This window comes from Manis javanica, chromosome 10 (genome assembly GCF_040802235.1).
Source record: "Manis javanica isolate MJ-LG chromosome 10, MJ_LKY, whole genome shotgun sequence".
Lineage (NCBI taxonomy): Eukaryota > Metazoa > Chordata > Mammalia > Pholidota > Manidae > Manis > Manis javanica.
In genome coordinates, this window is record NC_133165.1 from 66,169,083 (window position 1) to 66,189,484 (window position 20,402).

A 20,402-nucleotide genomic window follows, 5' to 3' on the forward strand; every position below is an offset into this window, starting at 1 on the left:
TTTAATGTGTATGTGAGGTGTGTCAGTTACTTGTGTAAACTGGTGCTTCTAAAACGAGGTTCCATTCTTTATATCAGTTGCTTTTCTTACAAAAGTAGTAAGAAAATTTTCAGAAATGAAGTAGGAAAAACACATAATTCTATCATAAAAAAATGGACTGATCACTTGTTTATACTTAATTTTCTTTTACTTTTTTCCCTATATCTAATATTTTAAGATTCAGTTCATTTTAAAATTGTACCTTGCTTTTGGGGGGTGGAGAATAATGGATGCTCCAAGGAACTGCAAATTTAAACACTGAAGTCTAACTGACGCCAAGGAGGTTCCTCTATAATGAATTCTTTAAAAATAGAAAAATGTTACCAGTTTACTTTCTGAGATACTTATCAATTCTTAGAAATTGGTACCTGTGAATTACCTATTTCCAGCACATCTCATTAAACTATTGTTTAGCATGTTTTAGAGGGCTAACAAGCTTGAGCTCAATCTGACCCAGAACTAGAAATTCAGTACTCTTTATGAGGGTTAGGGCTGTTAGTTTTCCAATTACTATAGGAGTTGAAGACTTTGTTTATAACTGTTCTGTGTTTCAAAAGCTATTTGAAATCAGTAACATTTACTTTTCAGGACAATAGACCTTCCTCTACCAGTGTCTCTTTAAATGTGTTTGGAAATCTAGGAATGTAAATTCAACAGGGATGATAGATAATAGGCTAAATTATTTAAGAAAATGGTTCCATAGCTGAGTGTGTTTGGGAAATCCATTTCTTTTCTGCGTGATTTCTCAGATCCTTTACTATATTAATGTGCATTGTAAATTTTGCACAGTTTTGTTTTTTTACCAGAGGGCACACTTCTTCATCTGCCCCATAGTATAAATTGATATGGAATATAACATATATGATAGGATGGGTATATGTAATATAAACTGTTCTGGAAGGTCTCTCTGGGCTTTGAAGAGTTGTTGATATTATTGCCTCATCAAAGTAATCAGATTTGGTCTTTCCCAGGTTTTATTTGCCAGTAATCAGTTCTCTCTAGAATGTAGACTTTGTGAACACTTGTGCATTTGTTTTTAAGGCAATGTAATGGAAAGAAACAGTATTCACTGTTTACATGAATATTCTTTATTGAGAATAAAAACAATTCTAAATTTACTGAATTCAGAGGTAGTCATGGCCCCTACCCAATAAACTGTACAGTCTTAGACAATTTGTACATCTTAAGTTCTTAATTAGAGTACAAAAGAAAGCCACTGAGATACTTGTAAAAAAAAAAACCCAGCTATGAAACATCTATACAAGGCTGTGGAATAGTTTATATGGTGAAGTATGATAAAATGGTTTGTTGACAATACAGTACAATAAAACGTGCTTATCAGTGATAGTGTAGAGGTTTAGTGAAGTTAGATTCTCCAAACTTCTATTGTAGGTGTTATGAACTTTTTTGGGAAGGGGAGGAGGCTCTTTAATAATCATCATCTTTCCCTTTCCCATCTGAAGTCATGAGTATGATAAAAGGGATATGTAAAACAGACAACTGTATTGTCACTGTGTAGTTAAAAACCAAACTTAATAAGCACCTATCCTGCTGCAGTGAGAAAATATGCTATGTTCATATTTCTAATCCAATACCAGATATTTTTACTTTCTAAAGCTAGTGCTAAATTCTTAACACTGTTTTTAGAAACACCCCCAATACAGATTTGCTTCTGTAACAAAACACCATTGATTTCTTAGACTTTCAGAAATATTGAGAAGAGGTTTTTAACATTTCTGAAACATCCAACAGCTCAACTCTGAATTATAAATTAAGCACCAAAATCAACACACTTAACCCGCAGTCTTAACATTTCTCTTAAAATGCTCCCCGCCTTTTTAGATTCATTCATGTTAATGTAGATATGTGAGAAAAAAAGCTGTTACCTTTTTTATTAAACTATTACCTTTTTTATTCATTCTAGCTAACCAATTTTCAGGCCCATTCTGTTCACAGATGAGGTAAAAGGCTTGGTCTTTAATAAGATTATTATGGTGCCCTCAAGATATTTATGCCGTCTTAGTGTTAATTGTCCTTCCTCTACCTAGGCAAGCACCAAAATATGACGTCTTAATGGTGCTGCTCCTGACAGTCACAGAATCAGTCAAGCAGGGCCTTCATTTCAGAGTAAGGGAAATTTATGTGGGGTGGGTTTGAACCCAGGGCTCCTGCACCCTAATTATCACAGTATTCCCACATGCTATCTTCTTATCTCTTATTTTGAAAAGCCTTATCATGTTGGTTTCCTATAAAAGGAACTGAGAACTTAAGGGGCATGACCACCAGTATAATGGGGTGGGAAAAAGTAGGAAAATGTTATTCAGGGAGATTTGAGGCTCTGGTCTGACTAGTTGAAATTCCATGTTTTCTCCTCTTGGATGCTTCATTTAGTGGAGGGTGTAGCAGGGATCCAACCTATATGAACTTTATTTTTGCATGCTAGCCAAAGTATGTACCTGAACCTGCTCTGAATTAAGTTCATGTTTGGAGATTATTATAGTTATTTAGCTTGCCTCTCAATGAGTTTAAGTTTGATAACATTTCTGATTTTAAAATTACTATTTCAAGAAACTTCCACTAAGGCTCATGAACCAGTTCAGATTTTGGTTCATGTCCTTTTGAAAATTGTTATCCTAGAAAAGGAAAAGCTGTAACGCAGAAATGCCTCATTGAAAAATTGTTTATGTCTTGATAAGTCAGTTTTATATATGTTTATACATATTTAACATACCAAAATCATTTTCTGCAATATTAATACAAACTTACAAATATATAATAAATTACTGCTTATTTAAATAAAATGATCAAGATATTCATATTACTAGATTATATAAGAAGTGAAAGAAAACTACAAATTACATTCATGCTAACGACTTTGTGCATGCAGAATAAGCTTGGCAAAGGAATAGCTCCAAAATGCCCATGTATTTCCCATTCATTTGTGGTTCTCAAGCACCCACTGTGTACAAAGTCCACTATAAATTGTTTCCAGATCCTATAAAACTTTCAATTTAAAATAGAACCAAGGCAGTTCGCTTTCCATGAGCAATACATAATAGCATTAGGAATCTGCTTCTGAGGAATCTGCTTCTGAGTTGCTATTTTATTTGATGTTTCCTCTCATTAATTCTTAAATATAATGTTTTAAGATAGGTTAAATTCCACTGTAGTGGAGAATTACTGCTTCAGTTTGAGTACTAATAGTGAAAATTTTGTTTACTGATAAAAATGGTAGCTTGTTAACAGGTAACATATTACTATGAACCTTAGGATCAATTCAAAGCCCAGTAAAAGCACCATATTTTAATTTATTCCTTGATACATACTGAAAATACTCCTTCATTGCTATCAGTACTGAGCCAGATTGCCAAAGTACAGGACCTTGTCTCCTAGATGACTCAAAGCTCTAGTTTCAGGGAAAGCCTGGGAGTTTGGTCACTGGAATTATTTGTTTCTTCATTTACTCATTTCCTACTACTAGCACTAGAGTGCTAGGCTCTGAGGATGTAAAAATGAAATTTTCAAACATTAAATAGACCCTGGCTTCAAAGAGCTCATACTCTATATAGAGAAAAATTATGATAGAGGTAACCTATTTAATTTGGGGAACAAAGAGGAAGGAGCCCCTGCATTGACTGGGAGAGTGTGGGATGGGATGGGATAATACAAAGGGTTCTTTGAGGAGTTGATGCCTGAACTGAAAGTTAAAAGAGCAGTGAGAAAAGAAATGCAGTGGGGTCAGAATGGCATGCCAGGTACAGGATACAAACAGCACATTACATGGTAAGAACTATAAGCAGTTGATTGTTGATCTTTGTTTTGATGAGACTCCCTCAGTGCTGTGTGGAGGGTGGATTTGAGGAAGAGAGGCTGGGAGCAAAAGACCAGTAAAGCTGCTGATGGTGCAGGTGAATTGAGGGCCTAAACTTAGTGTTTAGTAGCCATGGAGAGAGAAGTAGAATCAAGCAGTGTTTATAATTAACATTAATGACTGAATGTATGGAATAAAGGAGGAAGAGAAGTATCAAGGATAACTCCCAGGTTCCTGGTTTGGTGGTACCTGAAACAGAGAAATAGGAAGAACAGCTTCAGAAAGAAAGGCACTTTCAATTTTGACATGTGTTTGAAGTGTCTGTAGGTCACTTCCAGGTGGATATGTACAGTGGGCAGTTGGATGTGAGTTTGGAGCTTGGATAAAAGCTAGAGTTACACATTTGGGGATCATCATAATAGGACTGTGGCATCAATGGGCAGAAAGACAGGGACACTTAATTGACCTTTTGTTTTGGGGCTCTGTAGACATTAGGCCCATGTCATCTCATCAGGCCCATGTTTTCTTGGGCCACCGAGACATGATTGCCATTTTCTCTCATGTTTCTGTAGACATTTGCAAAACTGAATATTTCAAGTCCTATCATTTCTTCCTTTGCTGAGAATTCTTCCTTTACAGCACACAGGGCAAAAGGTCTTAAAATACAGTAGTTGATCAATGAATGTTCACCTTCATTGCTTATATTTCTCTGGCTCTCTGTTTACAAAGTAAACTTAGTTTATTGCAGGAACTAATTTTTTTCTTCTTAAGTTTAACTTAGAAATTTCTAAGATTCAAGATGAAGTTTAAGGGGGTATACTTCTTAAGTAGATGTCTTCCATTCGCCCTTGGACTAAATCCTTCCTTTTGTCATCACACATTCTTTGTTGCAGGATTTGTTGACAATTAGGGACCATGGCCTTTATTCAGTTGAGAGTTGCAGTAACCTGGCATGAGTGATCCCTGATTCCACGTGGTGACCAACATTGAATTTTCACATTTTGCTTCATTTGAAAAATATGTAGAAAAGAGTCACTAAAAATAAGAACAAACTAGGCTTTGTTGCAATGGAGTGGTTTGGCGAATCACCATATAGAGGAATCGTAGGACATGAAGGATTCAATACTGTGGTAGAATCCAGTTGTCCTCTGAATCGAAGTAAAATATCCTTTTTGAAAGCACTGAATTTCTGGGATTTTTTTTGAATAGTTACCTCTGTGAGGTATGGATGCTGTCCAGGGACTGTAACCTGAGAGGAAACAAGAAACACTTATCTGAGTGATTTCAGATGTTTTGTGGTTACTAACACTGATATCCACCACTAAAATGAAGCCATTATGAAACACATGTAACAGTCTGCCAGGCTTCTGGCTAGTAACAGCTGAAGTCTTGCTCACTGAATGAGTCGTCCAATGCCTGCTGATCCCGTCTATAGTTGTTAATGCAGTTGCCAGGAGTTACAAAGTGAAATCAAGACAGGTCACTTCTCTTGAGATGTAAGCCTAGAGAAGGAAGCAATAGACTGATTCTCCCCCCGTCATTTTCACGGAGAGCAAAGGTAAAGCATTTACTGTGTCCCTTTGTCCCTGGTCTGTACCCTGATTGGGTATCAAGATTATTTGTAAGTGAAATTCTTTTCACAGTTTATTCCATTTTCCTTGCAGCTGATATAAATGTACAGGTTTATTGCTTCCTTAAAAAACTTTAACTTAGTTTTCTTCATGAGTCTGAATTTTCAGCTAGATTTGATGGGATTTTTTGGGGGTGGGGGGAGGTAAGGGGAGGAAACAATCAGGAAATATAAGACAAATGCTAACTGAACACCATGTCCACCAAGAGACACTTTTATAGGTGGAGAAGGAAAAGAATAGAGAGTAACATTTATGTAACCACCAGTTGGTACATATTTTAGCCATTCATTTAAACTTCCAAAGTATTGCTTTCCAGTCTTTTCCTAGAACTAATAGCTAAAGCCAACATGTACTGCATTAGTCTAACTGGAAATGGGCAGTTAATAACTTTCTACAAAGGTGTGACAGTATTTATGAGGTTACATAAAAATAATTTAGATTTACTCTAAGGAAAACCTTTTTTTAACCCATAGAATGGAAATGTCATAGTAAATAACAGGAAAATAAAGGGCCTTTAAAGCAAAGATTCACATAGAGCTGAGGTCTTTCCAGCTCTATTCATCTTCTCAGTAAGAGGAGAGAGGATTAACAACTAATGAGCCCCAGAATGGCACTGTGAGGAAAACCTGTAAAGCAAGGAGACTTGGAATCCTGCAGTTTTGTCAGCTGAAAAGCAGGACTTTTATTATGTCCTAGAGATGAAATAATGAAATACAAAGCCAGTTTTTATATCTTCTCCCAGGAGTAGCTCTGCACAGAAACACTGCTGTGGTTGGCATCAGACCCACTAAGCAAAGTAGAAAAATCTTAAGTTTCTTAGAAAGAGTCATATCAAAGAGGAAGAGGCACAATCTGGCCAACTAAATCAGGTACTTAAACTCATTTAGTTCATTCACATAAATCTACTTGGGCTCAAACTTTTTCCCTATTCCCTTCTATGAAGAAATGACTGAAACATCTGTCCTAACAACTAAAACCTGGAATTTGCATGATGGGAAAACTCACCATCAGTTGCTTATAAAAGGGCTACAAAATACATATATCACCTGCTTGATATAGTGGTAAAATCTGTGCATCAAATTTTATTTGTAATGAAATTCTAAGGAACTTGTATCCCAATCTATTTTTTAATAGCAGAAATTATGTTTTATAGAATGGGTGTTAAAATATTCTATGAAGCTTGGAAGTATTTTGGCTGTATTTTTTAATAATTATTAAGAAGGCTTGTTTCATTTTTTAATCATAAAAGGTATCACAAGAAATAGGATTTGGCTTCTGTTAAAGAAAAATCAATTGCCAGTTGGGAAAAAGCATTTTTCTGGCTTGTTCCTATTATTCCCCATTTCCCATTCTCCCTTCACAAAGTTCAAGTCTGATGCTGTCTTTTCCTTCTGATTTGATGTTTCTACTTTTGGGACATTCCTGACTTAGAATCCTTCTGGTTAAGTTATGAGGGCTATATTTTAATAACAAAAACTAGGACTGTATACTTACTTACATTTATTTTATAGGACCCAGGCAAAAGGAGGAGATAATACTCTCCAAATTTGTTGGTTCTATAGGGGCAGATGTGTTTTCTGTCTTGGACTTCTACAATTACATTGGGTAATGGATTTCCATTCCGATCAAAAACTTGACCCTTTACACCTGTAAGACGAAGAGAAATGTTACTACCACATTTTATGGTATATGAAATAATTTTTTGTACTTATTTAAGAAAAATGTTCAGTATTTATTAAGGTGTTTTGAATTAATAAAGAGTGGAAGGCAAATTTTTTGAAAAACTGAGATATGATTGACATACAACATTAGTTTCAGGTGTGCAATATGATTTGAAGTACACATAATGTGAAATGATCACCACAATATGGCCAGTTAACAATTTTTTTTTCTCTGGCGATTAGAGTTGATGGTAGCTGTGGGTTTGTCATATATGGCCTTTATTATATTGAGGTACATTCCCTCTATACCCACTTTATGGAGAGTTTATCGTGAATGGATGCTGATTTTGTCAAATGCTTCTGCATCTATTGAGATGACCATAAGGTTTTTATCCTTCCTTTTGCTAATGTGGTATATCACATTGATTTGCAGATACTGAACTATCCTTCCATTCCTAGAATAAATCCCACTTAATCATGGTGAGTGATCTTTTAATTTATTTGTTAATTTGGTTTGCTGATATTTTGTTGAGGATTTCTGCATCTATGTTCATCAAGGATTTTGGCCTGTAATTTTTTTTTAGTGTCTTTTGTTTGGTTTTGTTATCAAGGTGATGCTAGCCTCAGAATGATTTGGAAGCGTTCCTTCCTCTTCAATTTTTGGAATAGTTTGAGAAAGACAGATGTTCTTTAAATGTTTGGTAGAAATCTGTGATGCCATCTGGTCTTTTATTCCTATGAATTTCCCTCTCAGAACTGCTTTTGCTGCATCCCATAAGTTTTGGTATGTTGTATTTCATTTTCATTTGTTTCAAGGTTTTTTTGTTTTATCTTTTGGTTTCTGCTTGATGTATTGGTTGTTCAATAGGATGTTTCATCTCCACAGATTTGTGAATTTTCCAGTTTTTTTTCTTGTTGATTCCTTGTTTTATAGCATTGTGGTTGGAAAAGATGCTTGATATGATTTCAATTTTCTTAACTTATTAAGATTTGTTTTGTGGCCTAGCATGTGAATCGATCCTGGAGAATGTTCCATGTGCCCTTGAGAAAATGTGTGTTCTATTCTTTTGGTAGGAATATTCTGTATATGTCTGTTAAGTCCATCTGGTCTAATGTATCATTTAAAGCCAATGTTTCCTTAGTGGTTTTGTCTGGGTGATCTTTCCATTGATGAAAGTGGGGTATTAAAGTCCCCTACTATTATTATATTGTCTTATTTCTCCCTTTGGGGTCTGTTAAAATTTGCTTTATATATTTAGGTGCTCCTAATATTTACAAATGTTGTATCTTCTTGTTAGATTGACCCCATTATGTAATAACCTTGTCTGTTATTACAGTCTTTACCTTAAAGCCTAAGTATAGCTATTCCAGTTTTCTTTTGGATTCCATTTGTATGAAATTCCTTTCTAGTCTTTGTGTGTGTCCTTATATCTGAAGATAGTCTCCTGTAGACAGCATATAGATGGGTCTTAGCCTTTTTATCCATTTAGCCACTGTCTTTTGAAAAACTTAGTCCATTTACATTTAAAGTAATTATTGCTAGGTATATACTTACTGCCTTTTTCATAATTGTTTTCTGGCTGTCTTGTTCCTTTTCTTGCCCTCTTCCTTTGTGATGTGATATTTTTTATAATGGTATGCTTAGATTTTTTTTTTGTCTTTTGTGCATCTATAGGTTTTTGCTTTGTGGTTACCATGAGACTTACATTAAACTACTTATTTTTATAAAAGTCTATTTTAAGTTGATAACAACTTAAGTTCAAATGCATTTTAAAGTTCTACATTTGTACTCCCCTTGCCCATGTTTTATGTTTCTGACATCACAATTTATATCTTGCATATCCATTAACAAATTATTATAATTATAGTAGCCTTAATACTTTTGCCTTTTAACCTTTCATACTAGTTTCATAAGTGATTAAAACCCACTATCTTTATGATATTAGATTAGTAATAGAATAAATATTTACCTTTGCTAGTGAGGTTAATCCTTTCTTATGTTTTGCTGTTACTGATTAATGCCCCTTTCATTCCAGCTTAAGGAAGTTCCTTTAACATTTATTGTAAGGGTGTTCTAGTGATGATGAAATCCTTTAACTTTTACTTGTCTGGAAGGATAACTTTGCCAGGTAGAATACACTTGGTTTGGCATTTTTTTCCTTTCAGTACTTTGTGAATATGTCATGTCATGTCATTCCCTTCCAGCTTGCAAAGTTTCTGCTGAAAAATCTGATAATCTTACAAAGTTTCCTTGTATGTAAGTTTGTTTTCCTATTACTGCTTTCAAGATTTTCTCCTTGTCTTTAACTTTTGACATTGTAATTATAATGTGCCTTAGTGTGGATCTCTTGGGGTTGTTTGTCCTTTTGAACCTGTGAACACAAGCTCTGCTGGTCAACAGAGCCAGGCTATCAAGGGATGAGTCTCCTGGGCAGCAGCCACAAAAGCTGGGGTACCAGATGTGTACACATGCTTCTATCTTGGAGCACCAGTGACCTGGGGTAGGGCAGAGAGAGAGAGAGGATACAGGTGGTGCATGCTGACCTCCACCGACCTCCCTGGTCTCAGGAAAGGACTGCAGTCTGCCCTTAGATGTGTGTTAAATAATTTGAGGCCTGCCCCTCAGGCCATGGCTGTGAAGGTAAGCAAATAGGCTTCTTTCACAGAAAGACTGGGCATTTCCGTCTGCTACCTATCTGCTGTGTCCTGGGGTGGTCAGTTAAGTACTCTTTCTCCATTTGTTGTGGTCTTGTGGGACCTGTGAACAGAAGCTCTGCTGGCCACCAGAGCCAGATAATCAAAAGGGATGCCCTGGGTATTAGCCACAAAAAAAGATGAGTGCACAGCACCTCTCCAGGAGATACCAGTCAACTGCAGGGAGGAAGGGCCCCACGAGGGCACCCACCGTCCTTGGAGAGTATTTCAGTAGACTCTCAGATGGCGTGTTAAATTAGATGCCTGCCCCTCGGGCCAAAGCTTTAAGTCAAGCAAATAGACTTTTTTCACAGAAAAACTGGATGCTGCTTTTCAGTCATCTGCCTCTGTCCTGGGAGGTAGCCAGGTGAGTATGTGAGTCCTTTTAAGAACTCTTTCTCAGTTCGCTATAACTTTGAGGGTCTCATGGACACATGCCCCTTGTCTTTCAAAGCTAGATGTTTTGGGGGCTTTTATCCTGGGTGCAGGTCTTAAAAGTTGGGGTGACAGATGCGGAGTTCAAACCCTTCTCAGGGGAAGTTTGGAGTGTGAGTTCCTTCTTGATTGTGGGTCACTGTGGGGGTCATGGCATGGTTGCATCTCAGCCTTTTCTACCCACTTCAGTGTGGGTTTACTGTGATTCACCCAATGTATAGGAGTCAGGTTGGTTTTTAGTTTCTCTCAGAAGAAACTGTTCCATGTATAGCTGTAGATTTCGTGTGTCTGTGAGGTGGTGAGTTCAGGGTCCTCCTACGCTGCCTTCTTAAACCAGAACTTGGTAAACTAATTTTTGATATAACAGTCAAGCTACCAATCTGACTTATAGGTTAAGTCTGTGGTTGACTATTCATTCTAATTATAGCATATCAAAATGAGAGAACACAGATGATAATCTACATCCATTCCTGTCATTTTGAAGTTGTTTACTCAGTCACCAAACTGCTGCAGTGTTGCCACAGGTAGATTCCATAAAATTCTAAACAAAACTAAATGCCATTGTATTAACTTACAGTAAGATACTTATCTATGCAAGGACTCAGTAGTCTAGTGCTCAGGCAAACTACATGGGAAAAAATTATAATCACAAGGGTATTTGGAAGCAGAAATCAATAGATGGGGTCTTAATACTAGTAAGAGGAACAAACATTTATTGAGTAGTATGTTTCAGGCTCTATGCTGAGTGCTTAATGTGCATTTTCTTGTTGAATCCTCACATTGGCATCTTGCTCCTCCCCAGAGAGGATAATACGCAGGATGTTCCAGGCCCCTGGAATTCAGACTTAGCCTCTGGCCACCACAGCCTTCATCCCGAGGCAAGCAAGTCCTCCTAGCGTGACTGCAGAGCACTAAGGCTGAGTTTAGACTGAGGTCAGCAGTGAGATTTAACTGACAGAATAGTTCCAGTGGAGCCTTAAAACAAGTTGGGGTGAGACAAGGCAGATGACCAAACAGCTTGAGCCTTTCCTGGGCTCCTGCCTTCCTCACCAGGCCCTTCCATTAGAACAGGAGCCTTTCCTTCCCAGACAAGTTAGGCCAGAGACTTGCAGATGGGTAAAAATCTAAGAGACTCAGAGGTATCTTAGCAAGTGGTGAGACTGAGCCAGTGAAGTTAACACATCTGGACAAATACCAGTATTTCCTGAACACCAGTAAAGAGGTGTTTGCTCACATCACCCACAAACAAAAGTATTCTTCAGCTTCCTATTGGGCACCAATATCGAGAGAACCTGCCTATCAAGTAATAATTGCACTGTTAGTATTGTGAAAAACATGCCTCTGTCTTAAACCACAAGGGGGCAGGGTTGATGTGCCAATATTTATGTTCTTTAAGTGAGTTGTGCACATCTTGATTATAGGGACCTGCAGATAAATTCCTGTGTAAGTGGACTTGTAAGCCCCACAAATTAATAATCACAATAGTTATGCTGTAATATGTACATTTAACAGTTTACAGGGCTCTTTTACTGGCAATATTATGTCAGCACAGTACTTCAGAGCCTACCTGAATTCAATGGTAGGTAAATAACCTTTACAGCTAGTTTGAAATCCGAAGAGTGGTAGTTACATGAAACATATATTTCATGTTCAGTTGCACTCCCATGATGGTGCTGGAGAAATTTTAAAAAAGAATAGGCAGACACTAAAGGATTTATATAGGTAGTTCCTGTGTGCCCCATAAGGAAAATCTAGTGAAGAATACCAGAGTACTAAGCAAGAGGGAACCCAAAACAAGGTTTGATGACATCATGAGAAAGGAGAAAGACCCAATAAGCTTAATAAATGTTACTAAGATGCTGGTGAAAAATATGATATTTGTAACATCCCCATCAGAGACTATCAACCTGCCCCATAAATGTCTCAGCCAGTTACACACAGCTCTGTAAGTTCACCAGAATCTATAAACTTGGGTTCAGCAGGGGAGGTGGGATGGGGCAGGGCGGGCAACAGTTGGGGATAGACGTCATGAAAGGGGAGAGAGGCATTCACTTTAAGGATGTGTGGCCAAGGGAAGTTCCTGATTGTCCTTGTACTCAGCCCTGTACCCCTGTGCTTCTGACTTCCCTCCCACAACTGTCACCACCTCTTTTTAGCAGGTGGAAAGCTTTGGTGTAAAGCATGCAGAAGATTCCAGGAATTTTGCTATTACGCAGCAGGCCCATAATGCAAACCTCTTCAACACAAACTCACACCTTCCACTTTGGCTTTATGTTGGTAGCATAGTTAGTGCGCCAAATCCTGGTATGTCCTTTTCACCCCTCAAAGCCATTATGAATGGAGAAAAATAACTAACTCTGGCAGTGCAGAAGAGCCATCTACATTCTGCCCAAAGACACAGACTGGTTACACCTGAACTATGCATGATTCCATCCTCATCCCGAGCAGTCTGTTTCTCTTGTGCAATGATTTTCAAAGCCTGGGCCCTGGACCAGCAGTCAGCAACACCTGGGGAGATGCTATTCCAGACCCACTAAGTCAGAAACTCCAGGGATAGCACCTAGCTATCTGTTTTAACAAGCCCTCCTGGCAAGTCTATGGCACATATTTAAGAACTACTACTCTTGCCACATCTGTTCATCTGTGATAAAGGCCACATAGCCATCAGGGGTCATTTGCCAGTGTGGGGTCATTTAATGTGTTGAGAGATGAAAGCGGTTGAAACTAATGGTGCTATAGCACCATTATAGTGTGAAAAAATGCAAAATGGCATGTCCAGTGTTCTCTGGGTCTGTGGTGTTATACGACAAGTGACAGGCAAGCTTAGCTTTTTCTAAATGGGTGATAGTGAAAGAGTAGTAACTTGTTTCCTGATCTTTTGCCAGATTTCCAGGTCATTCAACATGTAAAATCAGAAGAACTCTGTTTTCTGCTCCCATATTAAAGTAACCTACATCATGCTGTCTCTTATATGAACTGATGGGTACTGCATTTCTCACATACTGCAGACTCATGCATAAAGAAGTTTTAACCACTAGTTCTGTCCTGAAAATGAGGCCATACCTAGAAAACAAATAGGGGGTTGCATTTTTTCAACCCAAAGCTTTTGCCAGATGCTATATTTTGTGTCAGTAGGAATTAAGAAAATCTTACAAACCTAGGTGCACCTGTTTTATATATTCAATTAATGAGGCTTTGTTTTCATTCCAGTAGATTGGAAGCTCCTCCTCACGAGGATATTTACAGCATGACAGCTCCAATGTGATTTCAAAACACTGGGCCCAGATGTAGTTGTAATCTTGCATTCCACCTAAATACAAACATTTAAATTTTTTTTAAGTCTAAAATTGTAATGGAGCCAAGTATCATATACTTTGGGGACAAATGAATCAGTTGCAAGGAAAAGTACATGTAAAGAGGAAAAGATCAATTTGACATATTAGCATGTGAAATCAGGGCTTGACATTACTCAGGCATAGCCAGGCAGTCCTAAACTACCACATGGGTAACCAGAGCAGAACTGACTTGAGTTCAAATGTGCATCAAAACTGAGGGGGAGGTAGAGGGTCCTTTTAAAAAAAATCATGTTACAGAAAGGTTACAAATTACATTTATTCCCTAAATTACATTTTAAATGTGACAAGAGCAAAATTTCTTTAAAAATATTTTTACCAACATTCATAAATACATTATATAAAACTAAGTACACTCCTTTGGAGGAGTAATAATGGCTAACCTTTACCAAGTGTTCACTATTGCTAGGTACCATTTGAAGAGCTTTGTATCAACTCATTCAGTCCTCACAGCAATCACGAAAACTTTACATCTGAGGAAAATTAATCACAGATGGTAAGTAGCATGTCCTGGGATTCTAGCCCGTGAACTCCAGAGTGTGGAGCACAGGACATCTTGCCCAAGATCTGGTGCTCTTATCCATTATACCAAATTGCTGCTAGGATTGAAAGGAGGCAGTGCTGACTCTCAGGTGGAAAATACCAGATGTCCTTGCTTCTGGGGTCACCTTTGCTCATGCTCACTTTCAGTTCCTGCCTTGAGATCATATTTCATGTGGATATATGTAAAAATTTCTGAATTGGGATGTATTTTGAATGTGATGGCTGAAAAACATCATTGTATCATTAATCTGGCTGGAAACCTTTTTGTCTTGGTGGTACATTATATTTTACAATCAATAGCAATGTTGGATTTGATGAAATATAGTAACTTTGATGGAAATGCTGCCAGATTTTGTTATACTTGATATTTGCCCAGTAGAATGTGTATTCTCAATTCCGTCAGAGTACTTGGGAAGTACTGAATTAGAAAAAATTTCATGCTGATAGCCAAAATATTATTTAAATACTAAGTAACATCTACGTAGGTCTAGATTCCAGCCAGGAAAAATTTCTCTATTTCATTTACTTGTAAGATTTGTATTTCTCTTTGGCTTCATTTTCACCAAGAAATAAAAGAAAAAAGGATGAGAGAAACAAAACAAAAGCCATTGGCTGGATGACGGTATCTCACATAGAAAAAATTTAAAAAGCAAAATAGGTGTGCAAAGCATGCAGGATTGAGAATGCCAAGCATGGAGAGAGTAGGGCACTCTGAGGCCCTGGGGAGCCAGTCCCAGCCCACCGTCTCCTCTCTTGCCCTGCCATCCTATGTCCTAACCATTCTCAGCTCCCTAACTGGGAGGAGCTCTACACCCCCGGGCAATCCCCTCCCTCACTGGCCATTCTGTTGCAAGGGCAGAAAGCTGAAGACCCCCCTCCTGCTGTATCCAGCTGGGACAGCTCTTTCGTTTAACCTGCAGAGTGGCTTTAAAATCATGATACTTCATGTACAAATCCAGCTTGTTTTATAAGCCAGAAGATCTGGCAATAGTAGAGTAGTAGGATCCCACTGCTGCATGGCAGTAATTAGCTGGATCTAAGTCCCCAGTAGATAAAGCCTAAGTATTAGCTTTCTCCGTGTCTTCACTACTTCCTATTGTATTGGCTTTACACCCCTGTGGTACACTGTATCTTTTATAAATTTCTTTTTCTAATTACATGACCATCACCATTTATTTTCATGTTGCTCTCCCCTACCTGTGTCCTGTTCATCTTTCTTGGCACAGTTCCTGGCTCATTAGGTAGGTGCTGAACAGGCATCCGAGCATCTCTCCCGCCACCAGCCACCACCAGTATCCGCTGACAGAGATGGAAGGGCCTGCACTGTGGGTGAAGGCAGCAGAGTGCTAGAAATGAAGAAGAACTCACCTTTGAGGGGATACCAAGAGTATCCATTGATAATTCCATTATGAGAGTTCACAGTTTTACACTCATTTCCTTTCTTCATGTTGACATTTTGTGAAGCGTAGGTATGTGCAAGGTATTGAAAAACGTCATCATCAAGGGTTAAGCTACGGTAGTGTAATGTCCCAGTTGCTGCATGTGAAAGACAAACCAAGACCTTTCAGTTGATATGAGAGGAAACATACACCATATTAAATTAATCATCACATTGCACACAAGGCTCTCATTTCCTAGAGATCCTCTACTTCCGTGAGTGCTCTTTTTACTCTTCTTGGTTTTTAATGAACATACACAAGGTGATATCACATAAAATATGCCATGTACATGTTCAAACTCCTAAATCAGCTGAGAAGTTAAATATCCTCAGGCACTCTTGCTAGTTTCTGGAGGTCAGTAAACTTTCCCTACATATTATAGAGGTTAAATGAAGCCACTGTAATATTTTTCAGTCCTTTGTACATACCTCATCTCACAGAATTTTAAAAGAAGGTAAGTAGATTTATTTTCCTTTAGCCATTTTGCCTTGTCAGGTAACCTAAACCCCGATTTTACCGTTTCCCTGATGAGTGTCCCATAATACTGCTCTTGGTTGTCAGTCCAGCCACAGTGCCCATCTACGGTTTATAAGCTGTGGGAAGGATGAGAAAATGAGGCTCTTCCTACTGCTGCAGAGAAGGTAAGTGGGAGGCGGTAGTTCGTCCCCCCGTAGAGGCAGGGTTTGCAGCTCCTCTCGGACGGGGAAAGCTGGAGCGGGGTCGGGCCGCCTGCTTACCCGGGACACCATTGTCCAGCGGGTAGCTGGCCACCAGTGCGCCGCCGTGGAGGTTGGCAGAGAGGACGAATGTCTCCCTGTGCAGCCACTCCATGACCGATGCGGTCTCAGGCTGCCTCGTCACATTGTTGTCTTCAAATGCGTCGGGGAAATTTCTATTCAGGTCATAGTGGTTAGCATTTTCCCTTTAAAAGAAAGAATTGTTTTAGGGTTTGCCTACAGTTGGTGAGGGAGTGGATTCATGCAGGGTTTAGGGTGTAGACCTTGGTTGGGCTCCAGGTGCTTCTCCAAGTGTTAACAAGGGTGGTGATGGTTGCCTCGCTGGCCCCCCGGGACTCACACTTGGTGCTCACACAATATGTAGTCCCCTCCTGTGTGACTTGCTCTCATGAGTGGGGGGGTAGGTATGATGTAAGCATGGCACTGGGACTTTGCATTTCGGGGCTTTTGCTCTTGGAGCACGCCCGTCTGGCACCCTGAGGCCTCAGGGCTGGCCATGTGGAGAGTCTACGTGGAGGAGCGAGGAACCCAGCTGACGGAACTGGGACTCCGCATGCGTGGCCCCAGGCTGGTTGTCTCAGCCGGACCCCTGCTGTGGCCCCAGACAGCATGGCACAGAGAATAGCCTCCTTGCTCTGCCTGCGCAAATTCCTAACCTACATAATTGAGAGTAAATAACAAGGTTTTAGTACCTGAATTTTGGGTGGTTTGTTAACATAGCAATTGATAATGGATATACCAGGAACAAGCTACTTTATACAAATTATTTCTGGAACATGGATTGGGCATGTTTAAATATGTTGAATAAAGCTAGAAATATCTAATGTTGTAGGGAACCAAATGGTGAGATTTTATTTTTGGTAAAAGCAAATAAATGCTTAACTGCACAAACATAAATGTATATTAGTTGAGAAATTCCAAACTTCCCATGGCAGCTTGGAACAAAATAAACTTTAAATAAAAAATACTACAAGACTCACTCTTCTTTTTTCGTTAATTCTTATTGTGGCTTCATAAATCCACCAGTAACTATTGAGGGCCTAGGCACTGTGCCAGGCACTGGGGATTTAAACATGATGAACAAACACGGGAGCTTCAGGGAGCTTACAGTTTTGTGGGGAGAGGGACATTAAACAAGAAATTAGATCTTAAAAATTGTGCTCTGAAGGTAAAGTGGGGACCTAGCATGACAGGTGAGGAAGGAGTCTTTGAGGAAATGCTGTCAGCAGGGGGCACGGTGAGGAAGAGAATGGGATGTGCTCAAGACTGAGGCTAGGAAGAGCCTGGTGGTTCCAGATGAAGGACCTCAGGCTTCGGAAGCAGGGTGAGTGTGGAGGAGTGGCAAGGGAAGCCGGAGCAGTACGAGGGGCACAGGAGGAAAGCAGTTCCTTCAGGGTTTTATTTTTCATACTAAAAGCAATGGGGCCCTAAAGAGCTTTCAGCACAATGGTGATGAATGAGATGGCCCACTCACTTCTCTCCACAGGGCCAAGGGGTGTTATCTGATGGGGGCCTTTCTGTTGTTTTAATAAACATGGGCCAGCCCACCTTACCTTCCTTCACTGTATGAACAGTCAGGCTTTCGGACAGCTTCGAACCCGTCTGGGTTCATTGAAGGCATGATGTGTATTCGGGTACTGTTGATTAGATTTGTGATTTCAAGGTCTTTTCCATCACTGGTCACAAGATGCTCAATTAAATGGAGCAACAGTTCCCGCCCTACAGTCTGTTAAAGAGGAAAACAAGGAAAACAGTCCCCAAAGCACACATTCCCAAACAAAGGACCCTACACGTGGTAGCTGAGACCACAGCCATTTGTGAGACCATTTCTCAAGCACACTGATGCTCTGGCAAGTGGCAGTCAATCACTAGTGTGCTAAAAACTATATTAACAAAAATTTAAGAAAAATTGTTATGCGCCTTTTATTATTTACTTTTTAAAAAATGAATTAGAATGGATTGAAGGTTATTTTCATTATAACAATTTGCCTGTCTTCCAAAATACTTTCTGAAGTGGTGGACAAAGAGGTGGCATTACAGAGAAGGCACAGGAGCTGCGTATCTCCATGAGAAAGCACGGTGTGTATGAAAGCCATCTTGTATGTCTTGGTGTATAAGAGATTGAGAACCACTGCAATAGACATAGGGAGATTTTAGTAGAAAAAAAACCAAGTTTGTAATAAGCATACTTTAAATAGGTTTCAGATTTCCATATCCCCCAATTTACAAAGTCCTCTATTGCACATTTGTGTAAATTTTGCCATATCTGTAAATTTCTGATTTCCACTTTCTTGTGTTTCTGAAATTTTAGTCATCGTACATATCCAAGATTTTTTACCATCTCTGCATATTATCTCTACTGTTGTTTAGTTTATATTTTCTTTAAATTGGCTTACTTTTTGCTTATATTAAAAATGAAAACCATTTTGTCATTATCACTTTGCTAGATATGTTTCTAATGTACATTAAAATAAAAGCATTACTATGAAAATAGAAATGGTCACATCCAGCGGGAAACTGAAGACCTGTGAGAGACCTTGCTTTATAATCTCCAATAAAAGATTTACTATTTTTCTTATTAAAAAATAAAATAATTCACATTTCAGTCTTACTATAGAAAGGTTTGATTAGGCTGTATCATTTTCATCCTATAATGCTAGTTTCAAGGAACCTGCTTCTCAATAAGGAATGGTTGCCTGTTACATAAGATCAGATGCTGTTGAGTGGGTAGTAAATGGGAAATCAGATGCAGCAAGTGATTAAGGACAGTGATACAGAGGCATTAATGTAGGCAGGGGGCGGGAAAATAATTTTTAATGACAGCTCCACTGTATGAATTCACTGTTGTGACAAAGGATAAGCAGTCCTTGAATGGCAGTTCCTCGCTTCATTCACTTCACTGACAAGCAAAAAGACTGCATTTTATGAATTTGTTATCCTAATGAATGTAGAATAATTGAAACTGGGGTAAGAAAACTTGGGATATGTGAATTACATATTCATAAGTAACAGTAAAATTCAGAGTTGAAAAATATATTCAATTCTGATTTCGATTTTTTTTCTACTCATTTTTATCTTCTTCCACTACCTTAATTTTTGTTATAATTCAAAATTGTAAACCTGAAAAAGTCCTTACAAACTAATAAACAAAAAAGACCAGCCACATGCTGGGTTTCCAGTTCTGTGCTTCGGGAGCTCTCACACTGTGGAAGCGACCCCCAGTAGCTCCTTACTGGCTGCCCACAATCAGGGCGGGAGTGGTGGTGACTTCAGTTTGTGAAAGGTTACTGGAAAATGGAAAGTGTGCCAAAGTAAGGAGCTTTTTTGCTAAAGGGCTGGGGAAGAGAAAAAGGTTAAGTGAGGAAAGGGTGGAGGAAGTGGCCAGGAGTGACTTGCAGTTCCTAAAACTTCTCAATGCTGGTTGGAGACTGTGGGACGGTTCAGTTAGAGGGATGAACCAGGAAGAACCTGAGGCCCATCTGAGTCCCAAGTCCAGTACAGAGCAGGACCCTATCAGAACCCCATGTGGTTCTAAACGTGACTCCCTCTTAACTACGAACCATACATTCTCAGGATGCCAGGACTCATGAATTGAGTTGGCAACGAAGTTCTTCCAACCAAAAGGAAATGAAAACAAAAACTAAAGAAGCTATGATTAAGCTATAGAACTTGATTTAAGCAACTGTGGTAGTATAGTCTTAACAGAATGTAAAAATTAAGGTTTATAATAAACAGAGGGTGGGGTTGGGGGAGAGGAAAGAAGAAAGACTGCCAGTTTCTTCACTTTCATAGCACTGGGTCATAAGATACTACCAAAGTAAAAAAAACAACAACACATATTTCAAATGATTACAATGTCTAAGTTTTCCTAATTTTTTTTCTTGACTTTAGAAGAATCTTATGATAATTCCTTATTTTCAGAAAATATTTATCAAGTCCACCAATTATTTAAAATTTCACCTTAGTTCTATTGTGTTATATTTGAGTAAAATTAAATCTAATACTTCTTATATAAAGATAACACATATGACACACATTTCATTTTCTATTCTCTTAATC

The 20,402-nt window shown here is 38.6% G+C and overlaps 1 protein-coding gene across 4 annotated transcripts in view; it reads right to left on the reverse strand.

Moving 5' to 3' along the window:
• Positions 1-1,104: 1,104 nt before the first annotated feature.
• CPM (carboxypeptidase M) overlaps positions 1,105-20,402 on the reverse strand; it is a 63,428-nt gene continuing 44,130 nt past the window's right edge. Inside the window, exons 4-10 of one of the 4 annotated variants that reach the window (XR_005061012.2) lie at positions 17,897-18,069; positions 16,344-16,528; positions 15,536-15,703; positions 13,429-13,581; positions 6,980-7,128; positions 5,248-5,352; positions 4,960-5,099 (exon numbers count right to left, since the gene is read on the reverse strand). Coding sequence is in view for 3 of the 4 variants with exons in the window: in XM_017656081.3 (XP_017511570.2) it covers positions 4,857-5,099; positions 6,980-7,128; positions 13,429-13,581; positions 15,536-15,703; positions 16,344-16,528; positions 17,897-18,069 (1,071 nt within the window). In the remaining variant the exon portion in view is untranslated. Of the gene's footprint in view, positions 5,353-6,975; positions 7,129-13,428; positions 13,582-15,535; positions 15,704-16,343; positions 16,529-17,896; positions 18,070-20,402 lie in introns of all 4 variants that reach the window. The other 3 variants (XM_017656081.3, XM_037017037.2, XM_017656082.3) reach the window with 3 other exon arrangements.